At 40.6% G+C, this 17,622-nt stretch overlaps 1 protein-coding gene across 1 annotated transcript in view; it reads right to left on the reverse strand.

Annotated features, from left to right (window-relative positions):
- The window catches only part of AMPH (amphiphysin), a 269,962-nt gene that overhangs the window by 17,676 nt on the left and 234,664 nt on the right, over positions 1-17,622 (reverse strand). The window contains exons 16-17 of the mRNA XM_044245644.1: positions 17,439-17,495; positions 13,106-13,231 (exon numbers count right to left, since the gene is read on the reverse strand). Coding sequence (XP_044101579.1) covers positions 13,106-13,231; positions 17,439-17,495 — 183 coding nt within the window. The remainder of the gene's footprint in view (positions 1-13,105; positions 13,232-17,438; positions 17,496-17,622) is intronic.

Consider the following 17,622-nt stretch of genomic DNA (forward strand, 5'->3'; position numbering starts at 1 on the left):
GGCTATTCCCCCAAATAATTATGCATAAATCCTCCCATACATAAATGTACCAAGCACATACTATTAGTGATTGGATTTTACTCCCAACTGAATGGAAGTATGTCCAGAAGAGAATATATTTCTGTTAAGTATTAATGGTGTTGCCAAAAATAATTTAAATCTCTCTATACATATAGAATGTTAATGATGAGTCCGATTTATCTCTGGTACTCTAAATAGCCATCAATTTGATTGTATCTGATTTTACTATTGCAATATGTCATCACCTAAGTAATTCAAACAGCCGTCATTGGCTGGATGTGATTTAGGCTGGACACTGCGGCTGCTGTGATGCTGACCACCAGCAGGGGGAGGCCAAGGGCCCTGCCTGTTCACACTGTGATGCTTGCTGAACTCAAAAAGAGCAAATACCCCAGCTTTCACCTGGCAGCAATTTACCTGACCTCTCTCATATACACAAAAAAGGGACAGAAGGATAAAGGCCAATAAAAATCACCAAGATTGAAATTAATGCTAGTGAAGGCAAGGAGCTAAGGAAACTGGCACTTTGACTACAGAGCGGAAAAACCAAGCATTTTTAATGACCTACTTGGAAAAGGGAAGAAATTAACATCCTTTCCTTCTTCTCTGAGTCCATTAGTAATGAAGTCCTATTTCTCTAACCAAGTACAAACTTTGATTTTACAGACCTTAAGAATGTTACAGAAACAGAGAAGGCCTGTCTACTATTTATATTCCCTCCTCTCTTTCTGCCTCCAGAATAGCTTTGAAAATCAGAGGTCACCCTCCCTGTAAAGCATAAGCCTGGAATCTTTTGCACATTTTCCACTCTTACCGAAATATTTCTAATGTATATTTACCAACTGCAAACACAGAACAGCATAAAAATGCAATAGAAAATAGGATCCCATTTGCTTGGATTAGGGTGTTATCGCCAGATAAAGACAGGTCAAAAAGGGTTCCAGTGACACTGTTCTCACTTTTTTTTTTTTTAAGATTTTATGTATTTATTTGACAGAGATAGAGAGATCAGAAGTAGGCAGAGAGAGAGGGGAAAGCAGGCTCCCTACTGAGCAGAGAGCCTGATGCAAGGCTCAACCCCAGGACCTGATGCTGAAGGAATCAGATCATGACCTAAGCCTAAGGCAGAGGCCCAAACCACTGAGCCACCCAAGTGCCCGTTACTCCTCTTTTTGTTACCATTTTTATGGAGTCCAATTTATTAGCTCTTCGTAGACTGAGAAATGGAAAACATTTTCTGGACTCTGCTTGATACCGGAGAGGTTACACCTTCTAGGAAAAACCACAATGATTCATGACTGCTCTTTGGTTGGTTTGTTTTTTTAAATATAATCCAGGGAAACCAGAGGAATGAAACCACTGAAAGTATTTCAAGCCTTTGATGTTTAATGTGGTTCAATTTGTCATGTCCCTCCAAATGTTAAAGGAAACACCAAGATCTTATCCTCTGCTCAAGCTGTACTGTTCAGAAACCACAGGGACAAGCATGTCTTTGGGAAGGTGAACAGCTCCCTTTTTATCACAACACACAGATCTGTTTTCTTCAACTTCTGCCCCAACAATCTCTTTGACAGAAAGGGATGTGGTCATGGTATTCATGTGTCCCCCCAAACACCTGTTAGCAAAATTTCTGTAAGTGGGACAAAATGGATGCAGTACAACAATGGTCCGTGTATCCTGCAAAGTAGGGAGACACAATAGGATGACAGAAAAGAGTCACGCCCTCCAGGAGATGCGCTGTGAGGGAAGGTCAAAGGGGACCCAGATTCCAGAGGAGCCGTAGTGATGGGCTGCATGAGAGTTGGTGACCTTTGGTCTTTATGTAATTTATGGACTCATTTTATTTACTCGGTGTTTCCTTGGTAATGTGAGCCTGAGCAATGCCAGAGAAGCCGCCTACCAGTAACTGGTCTGGGTGAGGACAACCCTGGTATAATATTCCATATGCATCTACTGGTTAGCCTATTTTAACTGGAGATTGGCAGTCCTCTGATTAAAAAATAATGGAGACCATGGGTTTAAAGATAATAAAATAAATAACATTTTCACCTATTTTTTCAATCATTTTTCTGTGCCTAGTGGCACTTTATTATCTGTTTATAATACAGTGATCATGTTTCTTATAAAATTATATAAATGGACTTTATAATTTGTACTTTGTTGTTTTTAAATATTTTATTTATTTATTTGAGAGGGAGACAGTGAGAGAGAGAGTATGAGCGAGGAGAAGGTCAGAGAGAGAAGCAGACTCCCCGTGGAGCTGGGAGCCTGATGCGGGACTCGATCCCAGGACTCTAGGATCATGACCTGAGCTGAAAGCAGTCGCTTAACCGACTGAGCCACCCAGGCACCCTGTACTTTGTTTTTTCTATTTGACAATTTAACATTTTTTGTCATTGAACACTAGTTGGTTTCTAGTTTCTAAATGTTGTAATAATATTCTGATGGGAGATCTTGGTTTGTAACCATATTAACAGCAATTGGTCAGACGTACATTTAAATAAATACTAGACCCTAATACTTTTATTCATTTACGATGTTGCTACTAATGACTGTTTCTAAATTTTTGCCCAGCACTTTATTATGGTAAGTCAATACAGAGAAAATAAAAAGAATCAGACAGTGAACGTCCAAATACCTACTACCTGAGACCTTCAACTGACGTGTTACATTTGCTTTATTCTTTCTGTTCATGTTGACTTTGAGTCATCTTTTTTCAGTCTATTGGAATACATCTTCATAAAAATGTTTTTTGGAAATTTTCTGGTGTTTCTATAGCCTTTCTACATTTGATAACATCTCTCTGCCGCTTTTACATATGACCAACTACACTGTCTTAGGGTAAAACTGCAACAGTGTGACTTTTTTGTGTTCAACGTCTACCAGGTGTTCCAACAGCTCTTGAGCGTTCACCCTGGGAAGGGCAAGTCTGAGGTCCACCTGATTGCTCTCTGCTAGCACCCTGCTCCAGACAAAATGCTTACAGGACTTTCTTATCAACTCTGAATTTAAAATTTTAAAAGAATACATCCAGATGTTAGTCCCTCATAAATTCTGTCTTTTGTAGGTGGTTTTTATGGTCTGCAGGCAGGAATTCCTGCAATAAAAAAAAAAAACACTTCTCCATAGGGCTGACTGATGGGGCAGCTACTCCTTTCTTTATGGTCCCTTCTTGGCAAACTGATGATCTGTGAATCCTTTCCTCAGTCTTTGGTTCCCCCATCTACCATCTTTCCTTACTATTTTCCTCTTTGTGTTGAAAGAGCTCCCTCAGTTTACCTCCTATCACAACAATTCTCTACACTGTGATGTCCGGTCTTTACCACTTATCTGCAAGTTTTAATTCTAGTATTACATCTCCTCCCATTAAAGTTGTTTCTTAGGTCATGGACCTCCCTTTTCATATGCCTCAAAAGCAAATCTCTTTTTATCTCAATGTGGTTACCTTACCACCCCCCTTTCATTTTTTTGTTTCCTGTGATGAAGGTTATCTAGAAATTTTACCAACAACAACAAAAAAATCTGGTAACTTTTGTTGTTGTTCTCTAAAGAAAATCTGAACACCATCTACGGTGCAGTTTCTTCCTTCTTTTGTGTTGCTCATTCTACAGGCTCTATGCCATTTTAAAAACATGTTTGTTTTTCAGAGTCCATAGTCTCTCATGAGGGGTTTGAAGTGGCGGGGCGGGGGGTGGGAGGTTGGGGTACCAGGTGGTGGGTATTATAGAGGGCATGGCTTGCATGGAGCACTGGGTGTGGTGAAAAAATAATGAATAATGTTTTTCTGAAAATAAATAAATTGAAAAAAAATAAATAAATAAAAAATAAAAAAAAATAAAAACATGTTTGTTTCATGATTTAAAATGAGGTGATATCCCTCCAGGCCTGATCAGTAGACACAGGAACAATTTGTTACTTTTCCTCTCCATGTAGGCATTTTAGATGTCCTTTCTGAATAGCCGCTGGGAAGGGATTCATCAAGAATCTACCTACAAGCAACTGTCTTGAATGTCCCAATGTATGGGTCAAAGGGGAGCTGCCATCAGGGAAACAGCAGGCACAAGATGACCTGGGTGTTTCAGACCGATACTCCCACACTCACGGGGGGCTGGATGGATGGAATGGTCACATACTTATCCATGCCAGGCTCAGTGGCTGTGCTTTAAGAATCTGTTCTGGCCCTGGTTTGTGCAAAATCCTCCTGAGCTTGGCTAATATATTTCTAGAATACAGTACTACTGAAACTTTGACTTTCTTTGTATATTTGAGGATAAGGAGCTTTAAAATTAAAAAAAAAGAACCCTAATAATAGTGAATCTGCTATAATTTTTGTGATTTATTTTTTTAATGTTTTCAGGTTTCTCATTTAATTTTCCATTACGTGATCCTGGATGCATTTCATTTTCGCTTAAATATTCCTGGGGTAAGTGACACAAATAATAGTAAAGGAGCTAAGAAATAGACTGAGGAGTGTTAATTTTGTTAAAGGATGTTTTATACCACTATAAAAGATGGTCAGAGGGACCATCTTCTGGACACTTGTTCTTGGAAGAGGCACTTGGCTGAAAACTCACTGAACTCCAGGTTTACCAACTGACCCCAGGCATGGAGTCATCATTCTGATGCAGAGGCAGGCTTCTGCTGGACAGTTTCAATGTATGTACATTCTGCAGCCCAGCGTGGCAAGGGAGGGGGGGAGGGGAGCTAACCTTTCCTGTGACTCTAGGGCTCCCTAGGCGTTATCTCGGGTGTGTCCCATTTACCGCAAATTATGTGCCCAACATCCCTATTAGACATCATTCCCATTTTCTACACAAGTCAGCTAACACTTAGAGATCAAGTAACTCAGGCTGTCAGTAAACAAGGGCTGATCCAGTCTAACTCTAAATTCTGTGTTTTATCAGACCATCCTGTATCCAAGAAGACAACCCTCCTCTCAAATCAGAGTTCCATACTAATTCTTAGATATGGAGCATCTCCACGGACCCACAGCTTCCTCCAGACAACCCCAAGCAAAGGCTGCTTGATAAAGAATGTGAGTGGAATTTCATAAACCAGAATACACTCACTTATAGTCTTGGAATGCTACTCTTTAAAATGAGATTTGCAGTTTATAAATAAAATACTCATTTACGTGCACTATTGGGTACTAAGGAAACATGTCATAAAATCCCTCTTAATTAAGATCTAATTACATAATAGAAAGGTAAGGAAAAGTGGTTGGTCAGAGAGAATTTCCCTTAACATTACTATTTTCCTTCAGCCCACAGATTCATTGTTTAGAAAGATATGTATGGATTGGGAAAGTTAGAAGATCAACCATCTCCTGGCTTTATCCACTGCACTGCAGAGTTAGAAAGTCAGCACTTGGACATTCATTAATTGTGTTCACAGGTTAGAGATGGGTAGGATCCCAAAGCTGGAAGGACCACAGGTCTCATCTAACCCATCTTACAGCGAAGGAAACAGGACAGAATGGAGTACCACTACAGAGACAACTAGGGATCTGAGTTTTAGTTCTGATTCTTGCACTCATCAGCATGAAAGCTGGAGTGACCCCTGAGCCCCTCTGGGAAGCCACAAAAAGAGATAAATAACACAGAGGAAATCCTGGTCATAGGTCACCCTTGCCTTTTCCTGTCCATCCTTTAATCTGGATCCAACCTGAGCCCTTAATCAGTCTGAAGATCCAAGCATTTCTATGGAAATACAGGATTGTTCCCCTGGTGCATTTTAAAGACAAGCCTAAGAGGCAGGGAGCATTATTACAGCCCCTAAGACTGATGTACCGAGCCACGGGCTGGTGACCAATTTTCCTCATCACGCTGACTCTACTTGGAACAGCTCAGGTCCTCATTTTGCTTCAGCAGGATGACTGAGGTGAGCCCTTCCAAGAACACTGGGCCTCCAATGGTGCTCCTGTTTAAGGTGGCGCCTGGTATTACAAACTTCATTTGATATATCCACGGGTATCCCTCCCTAATAAAGGAAGTTAGTGGTTTTCTTCCCCTTGACCTTCGCCTCAATCATCTTTTTAATCTACTCCCTGAGTATTGCCTGCGGTGCCATCATCAACCTTCAGAAGCCAGGTCCCAGAGCAGCTCGGCTGCAGACAGCACTGTCGCCATGGCAACACCTGTCTGAATGAGCGCCACACTTTCTGCAAAACTTCAGATCTCCAAGTTAATGAATTTTTGGTAAGTCTGGCCTTTCAGGTCATGGCCAAATATCCAATAATGATACATGGAAGAACATGGAAGGTTTAATTAGAGGTTTGTTTGCAAAGTCCATAAGAGAAGTGGCTAGGAAAGATGGAATCTCTTCTGAAGCAAAGGTGAATGTGGTGTGTTGTGCACTCTTGGAGATGGCACCATGAGCCAGATCTAGTGTACAAAGCAGCCAGTCACAAAGGACAGCCTCATTAAGGAAAATGTCTTCATGGCACAATTAACAGCTGACCTTGCCCCTGGCCATGGCATCTTTGAATGATCTGTGAAGCATTTGATGCCACTGCTCAGGCTGCGTTCCTCAGAGTAGACCCAGGCTTGGGTTCCAGCAGGCGAGAAAGGGGAAGAAGCAGTTGCAGAACGGGAACACATGCTGGTCTGGATGTTCAGCTCAACAGTATCCAGGACTAGATAAATCTCAACACTGTCACCCATGGAGTGAGAGGGCTGAGCCGGTAGAAGACGTCTCTAAGGCTCTGTCACACCTAAGTCTGATATACGGGGAGGGACAGGAACTGATGTTTGCAGGGGAAGTGAAGGTGGACAGTATTGTCTAAACGAGGTTGTCTTTTTCACATTTCAATGGGTCTGGTCTTACACAGGCTTTCCAATTGCGCTGATGGCCAGGAAAGGTTTCTGCATGGGCTTGTGAACTGAGCCAACATATACTAAGGGAGAACAGGGGAATTTTTTTTTTTATTTCAGTTAATTACGACCAAAGCCCGTTAAAAATGTCAAGCCAAAACACAAGAATTCCTATGTAACAAAAAGTTTAAACCACAGATACACAAAACGTCACTCACTGTCTGATTCTAGCCATACGATCTGTCCAGAAGCAGATACATCCACAGAGCCAGAAAGCTCAACAGCAGTTACCAGAGGCTGAGGGAGGGGATGGAGTAACTGCTTAATGGGCAGAAGTTTTGTGGTAACAACAATGTTCTGGAACCAGATATAAGTTAACATTTGTACAACATTATGAATGAACTAAAGCCAAACTGTTCGCATTAAAAGGATTAATTTTATGTTATGTGAATTTCACCTCAATTAAAAAAAAAAAAGCACACACCAAGAATAAGACTTAAAAAAACGCTAGGCACCCATCATCTACAAAAAGCTCCTCAACAGTGGAAGAACAACATGGAACCTGCTATCACCTCCCACTATAACACTTAGCACAGACAATAAAAGTGCATAACCCTCACGCACACCTGTTCAAGAAGGGGATTTGCTTTTCCTGAGGAAGGTAAAGGGTATATCCATCCCCAGGGTGTATGTATATTTAATTTAATTTACAGCATGCTTCAGAGTGAGCACTTTGAGTTTGGACACAATTCTATGATCACCAAGGGCAGACAAGAAATCAAGCTCCTCTGGCTTCCTGCGATCTTGTGTTTTTCTCTGCGTACTGGGAACTCAGACCTGGAGGCAGTGGGAGCCCCAGCTCTCATGTTTCCTCCACACAAGGAGAAAAGGTCAAATGCTCAGTCCCAAGCACATGGCCATCCTCAAGGAAACCCCAACTCCTTGCAGTCTCTGTCTCCCACCACCAGTTTGTGTGAACAAGGATGGCAGGAGCTAGGTCTACTGCCTGCACCACTGTCTCCCCCAGATCAGAACAAAGCCCAATATCTAGAGAGGACTCAGATCATACTTGCCAACTGCATGAAGAAAGAAATGAACACATGCCTTCTATTCAAGCGGACAGAAATCTTCCCGGCAACATGCAGTTCATCTATGAACTGGTTTGCATATATACGTATATACCCAGTGGTTTAGATTGGTCTTGACAAGTCAACTGATGTCTAGTGACGTTTCAAAAAATAAAATGCAGCAAAACCAAAAGTAGTCCCCAAAATAATAGACCAGTGTTTCCTCTTCCAGGAATCTCCATCAGTTCTAAAAACATCTTTATCTTGATCTTTTCCCCATTTATGTTCTAGAAATGATACTAACCCTAAAATGAATTGCAGTGTATTTCTTTAAAAACAACAGGAAAAAAAAAAAGGTATTGGTCCAGTTCACGCAATTAAAGCAAAATACAGGAGCTGACAGAAATTTAGAAAAAACTAGAATATGACTCTACAAGAAAATGGAATCAATATGGGTTAAAATCTTTATCTGATTCTTAACCTAATTCTCTGATACTGATATCTGAGACAAATACTAATCAATTATCTTCCTAAAGATAATTGCCATTATTTATATAAGATGGAAACATCTGGACAAGAAACAAGTTTTGGCTCTTTAAAATTTATTTTAGGGTTAGTATCATTTCTAAAACATAAATGAGAAAAAGATCAAGATAAAAATGTTTTTAGAATTGGGGGGAGGAGTCAAGATGGCGGAGAAGTAGCAGGCTGAGACTACCTCAGCTAGCAGGAGATCAGCTAGAGAGCTTATCTAAAGATTGCAAACACCTGCAAATCCATCGGCAGATCGAAGAGAAGAACAGCAATTCTAGAAAAATGTTTTTAGAATTGATGGAGGTTCATGGAAGATGAAACACTAGCCCATTATTTGGGGGACTATTTTGTTTTCACTGTTTTTTTTTTTTTTTAAAACATCACCAGACTTCAGTTGACTTGTCAAGACCAATTTAAACGACTGAATATATATGTATATATGCCAAACCACAGTTCATAGATGATCTTCATGTTGCCAGGAAGATTTCTGTCCACTTGAATAGAAGGCACGTGCTCATTTCTTTCTTCATGCATCCTATAGATATACAAGTACAATTTAGTACTGTAGGGAAAAACTAAAAAAACAAAAATTTAATAGTTATTTTGCTTGAAAGTCCCAGGTTTCTTCATTAAAATTCCCTGTTTTTGAAATTACATTTGCCTCTTCTTCTTTTTTTCTTTTTTTAACAAAACCACCACAAACTTCACCTCATATAAAATGGATTGTCAAGACTCGAAATAATAACTGTGTGGTGATATTTTGGCAGCAAAAAGGATGACTTCAAAAGGTCACATCAACCCAATCCTAACTGTTGATAGCCACAGCCAACCTATTAATTAATGCTCAGAACACAATGTGGATTTTTTGTGTCTTTACAACAAAATATCACACATCTAGCAAAGGAGACCTTTCTTTAGAAAAAATAACCTTAATATTATCTTAAATTATTATGACCAGAAGAAAGAAGCTATAAATCTATGCTGGAGAATAAAAATACATTCTATATGGGGCACCTGGGTGACCCAGTGGATTAAGCCTTTGCCTTCGGCTCAGGTCATGATCCCAAGGTCCTGGGATTGAGCCCCGCATCGGGCTCTCTGTGCAGCCGGGAGCCTCTTCCTCCTCTCCCTCTGCCTGCCTCTCTGCCTACTTGTGATCTCTACCAAATAAATAAATAAAATCTTTTAAAAAATGCATTCTATCTTGATGAAGTCCCAAGAGTCCATTTTCGCTTTTGTTCCCTTTGCCTTTGGAGTCATATCTTGAATCATGAGAGACTATGGACTCTGAAAAACAATCTGAGGGTTTTGAAGGGGCAGGGGATGGGAGGTTGGGGAAGCCAGGTGGTGGGTATTAAGGAGGGCACGTATTGCATGGAGCACTGGGTGTGGTGCATAAACAATAAATTCTGTTGCACTGAAAAAAAATTAAATTTAAAAAAACACATTCTATAGGATGGTATTTTTTTTTAATTTATTTATCAGATAGAGATCATAGATGGCTTGTACCTGATGTTCTTGCATAGCCTTTGGGTGTCAGCAGATACCTAAATCCTTCACAAGTCTCTCCAAATTGCCTTACATTTCATAGGGAATCCAATCGTTTGATTCTCTAAAGTTCACTTGTAAGCTTTAGGAGACAAGTATTTTCAGAATGAAGGATGTTGTCAAATATTTCCTTAACCAACACTAGGGAAGCTGGTTTTAGTGATGCTTGATGGCTGTACTATACACTTCTTGTTTTTGTTCTAAAGATTTTATTTATTTATTTATTTAGCAGAGACAGAGAGAGAGCGCATGCATAAGCAAGGGGAGTGGCAGGCAGAGGGAAAGGGAGATGCAGACTCCATGCTGAGCAGGGAGCTGATGCAGGGTTCATGACCTGAACCCAAGGCAGACACTTAACTGAGCCATCCAGGTGCCTCCGTAACCATACATTTTTTAAAAAATTATTTACTTATTTATTTGACAGAGATCACGAGTAGGCAGAGAGAAGGCGGGGGTTAGCAGACTCCCCAATGAGCGGAGAGCCCGATGCAGGGCTCAATCCTAGGACCCTGAGATCATGACCTGAGCTGAAGGCAGAGGCTTAACCCTCTGAGCCACCCAGGTGCCCAATAATTGTACATTTAAAAAAATATATGTTTAAGTTCACTCTTGGTTAAAAATATTATAAATCTTTATAGTAGGTATGGTATAGTAGATACATAATGATTAGTAACTATTTAAAGATTTTATTTATTTATTTGACAGACAGAGATTACAAGTAGGCAGAGAGGCAGGCAGAGACAGGAGGAAGCAGGCTCTCCGTGGAGCAGAGAGCCCAATGTGGGACTCGATTCCAGGATCCTGGGATCATGATATGAGCTGAAAGCAGAGGCTTAACCCACTGAGCCACCCATGTGCTCCAGTAGCTATTTATATTGTTCACTGGAAAACCAGTAAATTTGGGGTCTGAAAAAACAAAACCTACTTATATAAGTCTGCTAAAATAAGGATAGGTGTGCAAGGTACGAGGCCAAGGCCCTCAGAGAGGTGATCATGGGAGACCAACATTCCAGCCCATGTGTAACATGTGAGCTTGTCTATTTCACACTTCCTAGCTCCTGCACAACATCAAAGAGCTTTGCTCAAAATCATGGGTGTTTTGGCATGAAGCCTTACACTGAGTAGTCTGGGGCATGGAACCAATGTGGTTTAAAAACACTGGTGAAGGGAGTGCCTGGGTGGCCTCTGCCTTCAGCTCAGGTCATGATCCAGGGTCCTGGGATTGAGTCCTGCATCGGGCTCTCAGCTCAGCAGGGAGCCTGCTTCACACACACCCTCCACCCTCTCTCTGCCTACCTCTCTGCCTACTTGTGATTTCTCTCTCTGTGTCAAATAAAGAAAATCTTAAAAAACAAACAAACAAAACAAAACAAAGCAAAACAAAAAAACCACTCTGGTGAAGATGAAGTCTGTGCTACTATACAAAATAGAAACTGGTAAGAACTTTTTGGAAATGAAGTGATTTCTAAATCAACATCTGGAACTCATCAATATCTTTCTAACTCCCTTGTATCATCTGCATTTTTGAAAAATCACATTTCTTTCCTAAATTTTAACAGCAGTAAAATAAAATCTACCTTTCCCTTCCTTTGTTATGTAAATATTCTTAAAGCTAAGTTGGGAGAACACATCACAATCTGACCCCACATGAAAGGGCCCCTCTATATAGACGTATGGAGATCACTAGTGAGTCTGGGAGAAAAAGATGATGCTGGAGCCTAGAGCCTCAGAATTCCCCAATCTACGCTCCATGCAAGCAGCACTTCCAAGAGGGACTTAACCTAGTAGAACACACTTCTTATTTTCCCTACAGGACTTGGTCCAGCTCTGTATCTCTAAATGGAAAACATGATCTTTTTTTTTTTTTTTTGAGTTATTCTTAATCTGTATTTCCCATCACTATCTTGCCCTATATTTATTTTTCTACTCTATTAATAAACTCTAGATTTGACAGAAGACCCTCTTCCTGGTAAAATAACAAATAATAGCAAGAAATATAACTTGAATTTCTCTTGTTACCTAATCTAGTCAATGTTATTTTGGGGGAGAGGGATACTGTTTCTTGTCTTTGTACAGCTTCTATAAAGGCTATAGGAAATGGTAACCTGATTGAGATTCTTGGGAGACATTTTAACTGTATTTCATCAACAAACTATTTTTCATTCTCCATGAGCTGTTTTTTGTTTTGTTTTGTTTTGTTTTTTTAAGTAGGTTCCATGCCCAGCATGGAGCCCAGTGTGGGGCTTAAACTCACAACGCTGAGATCAAGACATAAGCTGAGATCAAGAGTCACACACCCAATTGACTGAGCCACCCAGGTGCCCCTCTCCATGAGTATTTTGAATTAAAGTTTCCTTAGTATTATCCTACACTTTCATGAATGTTACACTATCCAATTCAACATGCATGTTCCACATAGAGCTCATCCCAGTTTGTGATGCAATGAGGTATATGACTGTATGGAATGGGGTAAGAGCAGGTTTCCAAGCAGACAAAGGGCCCCCACCCTCTACATCCTCAAGGTCCCTCTTAATGTAAGAGCCAATATCAGACATGATTTTGAGGAAATGGTTGTACAACACAGGAATCTTTATAGATTCAATGATTTTAGTATGGGATTTCAATCCCTTGTCAGGGCTTAACCAACCTACCAACTAATATTATGAGAAATAAATATGTAAACACAACCCACAAAGTTATGATCTTTCTGTTTATCACCTGCAGCTTGGTCCCTCGCTGGAGGTGCATCTCTAGCCATCAGAGGTAGCGCACAACTATAACAAGGCTGGTTATTTGTGAGTTCTGCAACCTACCTACCATGAAGGGAGCATCTCAGAAAAGAATGGAAGCATCCTTTTTTGAGAACCAAGCCGTGGCTATGTGACATTTCTCTCTAGTTCTTAAGATCAGATCTCTGGATATCTTTCTCTTAAAAACATAAAAGAGAACGAAGTTTCACTGTCAAAGGCACAAAGCCTATTTGAACCTGGGGAGCCATCGCAGACAAGGAGGTGATTTAGCACAAGTGAAGAAGCATGGATGAGGAGGGAGAAATGAGATCATGAGATGTGCAGGGCTGTGGCAGGGGAGACAGGTGGAGGGTGGGAGGGGGGCGGTGCTCACCACTGCCCCCTCCACTGGCTCCTCAGCCTGGGTGTCCAGTCCAGAGTCCAGCCCAACATCAGGTGCAGCAACGACAGGGGGCTCCTCTGCTTTCGGCTCTGTGGGCGGAGCCTGTTCAGATTCAGCCTTTCATTGTTTTGAACGTTAGAGAAGAAAGATTCAACATGTGAACAGGTAACATCACAAAATACTGGGCAATTAAGACTTTCTTCGTCATCCTATAGGCAACTAGCTTCATTAAACCTGTGCTGAAAAAAAGCCCCACACCTGGCATAATGATGAGCGCTTCACTGAAAAGTCTACAAATGGACTCTTACTAAGCTTCCCTGTAGTATCACCAACCGCTGTTGTTTCCCTTCAAGTCTGACAAAGACTTACCATTTGGTTACTCATTGTACTTACTTGCAGCTCGAAGACATCTACAAGGGATCCTAGAGTGTTACTCTCTGCTATCTGACAGAGAGAGGTGACCCAAGGAGCTCCCCACATTTGCCAGTTGAAAGGAAGTAGGAAGAGCTCAGAGGCACATGGTTCTGGGATCTCCCAGCTCTGTTGACATGCGCTGCACCCAAAATTGAGGGCTTATCCCAATATTCAGATCAAAACACATTTATCTGCATGAATAGGTCATTACGGAGCCATTGTTGTCACTGCTCCGGCTGGGAGGCAGACCCAGCTACTTGGTGGCCACCACAATCACAGATAACTTTCCTGTTTAGTTTCTTGTTCTGTTTCTCTCCTGCTCCCAACAAATTCTTAGCTATCCATTTCTTTTCCTATAATAAACTAATTACGTAAAGAACTAAAGGGCAATATCCTTGCTATTACCAATTAGACACTCCTAACTCTGTGGACAAGACTGACTTCTTTCCATCCCACTGTGACCTTAACTCATAGACATCCTCCAAATATATGCTGAATCAAGCCTCTGGACTCTCTTAAGCTGTGGACTTTGTTAGTTTTAAAATTAGCACTATTAAGTCACAACGGGCCATTAAAACCACCACAGCGAATGCAGTCACCACAGTTACTGACAATGTTTTCTCTTTTTCAATTTTGACTAACGTAAGCATGTTTATTTAGCAGCACTACTTTACCAAATGGATGGTCACTAGAAGGCACACTAAGCTTCTTTCCCATCAGGACATTCAAACTGTAAGAAAGTTGAAAAGTGTTTTTCTAGAGAAGGAAGAATTCTTTAATACTGGGATTGGAGAAACTGGTTCACTTCTGTCAGATTCTTTCTCACCCGAATCAATGAAGGGCCTCCTCTAGCTCTCTCCCTCTCACACCTGCCCACAGAGGTTGGTGAGCATGGCAAGTTCCATACAGAAGTGGTGGGGTGGTTCGACTGAGATTACAGTAAGTGAGTAATGACTAGCTTAGTGTTGGATAAATACACAAAATGTTTCTCTTGTGCCCCCCACCAAACCCTCCACTGTGACTCAGGCCTTGATTCCACACCACCCTTCCCTTTAAAGGGCATAATAAAAAAGAAAGGACACTTTGGTAGATAAGTGTGTAGAGATTTGATACTTTTATGGGCTTTTATAACATTTACAGGGTAACCTGACACAATTTTTAAGAAAGAATGAGATAAAATTCACTATAATGTACTTTAAGGAGTTTTTATGGGAAAAGATTTCACTTTTATTGCTCAGAAAGAATTATCTTCGTAATGGAACATGGTTACAGAGCAGCAAAGAGATACCATAAGCTCTTAGGATATGACCTTACAGTTTGGAAGTCAAGGTGATTTTCTGACAATGAGAGGATGGTATCAAATGACCTACACAACAAGGATAGGAAGGGCAATTTGATAAAGCACCAAGAAATCCACATACAGAGGGTTGTCCCCCTGTGGGCTGAGTATCTAAGGAGAATGTTTAAAGCCAGATAAGGACCCAAGGGAAGTTTCAAAATAGGAATCAAATAAATATATCGTTTTACATAAGAAAATACAGAGAAAACGTAAAATGAAAAAAAAAATTTATATCAAAGCCTAGGTTTCTTGGAAGTCCAGAGAAATTTTGAAGTTTCATATAAGGCAAAAATAAGTAAGTGATTTTGCGTAGGAGCTGAATTGCATTCGCTTGCTGAAATCAAATGTAACAGAAGCACAGTTTGAAGAAAACATAGGATCGGTATGTCATCACAAGTCACATTTCCCCTATACTATCACATCACATGAGATAGTACCATATGCCTATGCAGTTTTACAACTTTAATTTTAGGGGGACAAATATAACTCAGTGATGAGTAAGAATAAACACGATAACATGATTGTACGTAAAATCAACTACTCCAACTTAGAAATGGAAGTCACTCTTTGATTCCTTCTAAGGTAGTGTAAAATTGTAAATATTTTCTCAAGATAAAAGAAAAGCAAAGGTAAATTGTGAACTACATTTCATGGAAAAATCTAAAGTAGTCATATCAGAATTATACCCTACATGTACCATATTTTTTTTCTACAAGTTTCCTCCCTGAACGACCTTGCAGATGGGTTGACAGCTGGCCATCCCTGTTCAGGAGCGCTTGTGATCACTTTCTATTGTTTGCTGGGGTGGCGACTGTCACACATTCAAAGGAGAAATATACTCTAAATTTACTGGTGGCAGGGGGATGTCACAATGGCTTAACTCTGAGACACAGAAATGGAATTCTTCCTTTAGAACAAAATGGGGAGCATAGCCTCCCTGCACATTTTTCAGTATCCTCTGTCATAAGATGGGAAGCAGGCCATTGCAACTCGGTGAAACATGGTTTCACTGTGATTTCCTAGTTCCTCACATGGCTTAGCCAATGTTAACAGCATCTGCAATGCTGGGCATGACAAAGCTAATTTCCCCAAAGGAAAGAAGGTACAAAATAAAGAACACTTATCCACAGAAGGGAAGAGCAGGCAATGAAAGCTCCCACAGCAAGCTGAGGGGAATAGGAAGATGTTTTAAGAATTCTATGCCTGGATTTTTGCAAGAGAGTAATAGGTGGGAGTTTAAATATGATCCACTGCCTGTTTTTTAATACCAATATTTCTCCATCTTTCTCTTGACCCCTTCACAACTGATAATTAAAAATCTCATCCTCCAGTGTTGGTATAACCCCTACTCTACACCCAAGCTGAAATTCAGCAATAAACATGACATGTAAGTCTCTCCGGCTCCATTATCAACACCAACATAATTTGTACTCTAAACATTTAAATCTTTACTTGCAGGTCACATAGACTCCACCTCTCACCTGGTTACCCAAAAGGCAAAAAGTATCGATAGACAAGGTATCACAGATATACTGGCCTTTGAGAAATTATCGAAGTAAGCTTTAAGACAAAGTTCCCAGAACTGAATTCCTTACTTAGAAGTGAAATTGTCTAAAAAGAAAAATTTATTCTACTTAAATCTGATTCTAAGCTTCTAATGTGAAAGCCAGGAGCTGGGATAATTGTATCGCATTCCCACGGTAAAGTGAGTGAGCTACAAATAACGCTCATGAACACCCTGTCCTATGTAGCCTATGGCCATCAAGCTCACAAGTGACATCACTCAAGGCCTCTTCCTTCAACTTCCTCAGCAAGCTGCTGCAGAAAAGGTTTCCCATGACAAGTGCAACAACAATCTTGTTGGAATCTCCTCTGATACCAAGTATAATTCTGTCCGCTCCTACTCACGCCCTAGCTAAGCTTTGTCCTCATGTCCTTTGGCAGCAACAGGGGAATCACATCTCTAGTACATGTGACTTCTTTCTACAACCAACACAGTGGAGGGAGGAGATGAGAAATGAGGTAGCTTCAGGCTCAGGAAGCAAGGATCTATCCCGAAGCATGAATTTTTTTTTTTTTTTTTAAAGATTTTATTTATTTATTTGACAGAGATCATAAGCAGGCAGAGAGGCCCTGCTGAGCAGAGAGCCTGATGCGGAGCTTGATCCCAGGACCCTGAGATCATGACCTGAGCCGAAGGCAGTGGCTTAACCCACTGAGCCACCCAGGCGCCCCCCCCGAAGCATGAATTCTTGAGGCAATTTCATTTCCAATCCTGTGGAGTAAGTTACACTCAGGCGGAAACATCCATGGATTTACCGGGCTCCAATGAAGCCCAGAACTAGGAGACTTCTGCTTTCTGCTGGGATCACTGTGCCTTTATAAATAGAATCAACCAAAATCAAAGCCACAGTGAGATTTCTCAGAAGCTTTCCTTCCTCTTTCCTAAAAAGAAAGGGCTGCAGAAACCACATTCTGGATATTCAAGCTCTAGATAATCTAGAATGATCAATCCTAGTATGTTCAGTAGTAACTGACAATGCCCTCAAATACACACCAATGTCAACTTACCAAGTTACAGATCATGCTCTGGTCTGTCTGCATTGTAAATAATGAAGTGTCCTGGGGCTAAAATTGGGAAAAAATAGAAAATGAAAAATTATGAAGATTCCAGCTTAATTTGCTAAAAAAAAAAAAAAAAGAAAGATACCATTTCAATTAGCTTCTATCAATTGTATCAATAAGTACAATATAA

Source organism: Neovison vison, chromosome 4 (assembly GCF_020171115.1).
Source record: "Neovison vison isolate M4711 chromosome 4, ASM_NN_V1, whole genome shotgun sequence".
In the NCBI taxonomy this organism is placed as follows: Eukaryota; Metazoa; Chordata; class Mammalia; order Carnivora; family Mustelidae; genus Neogale; species Neogale vison.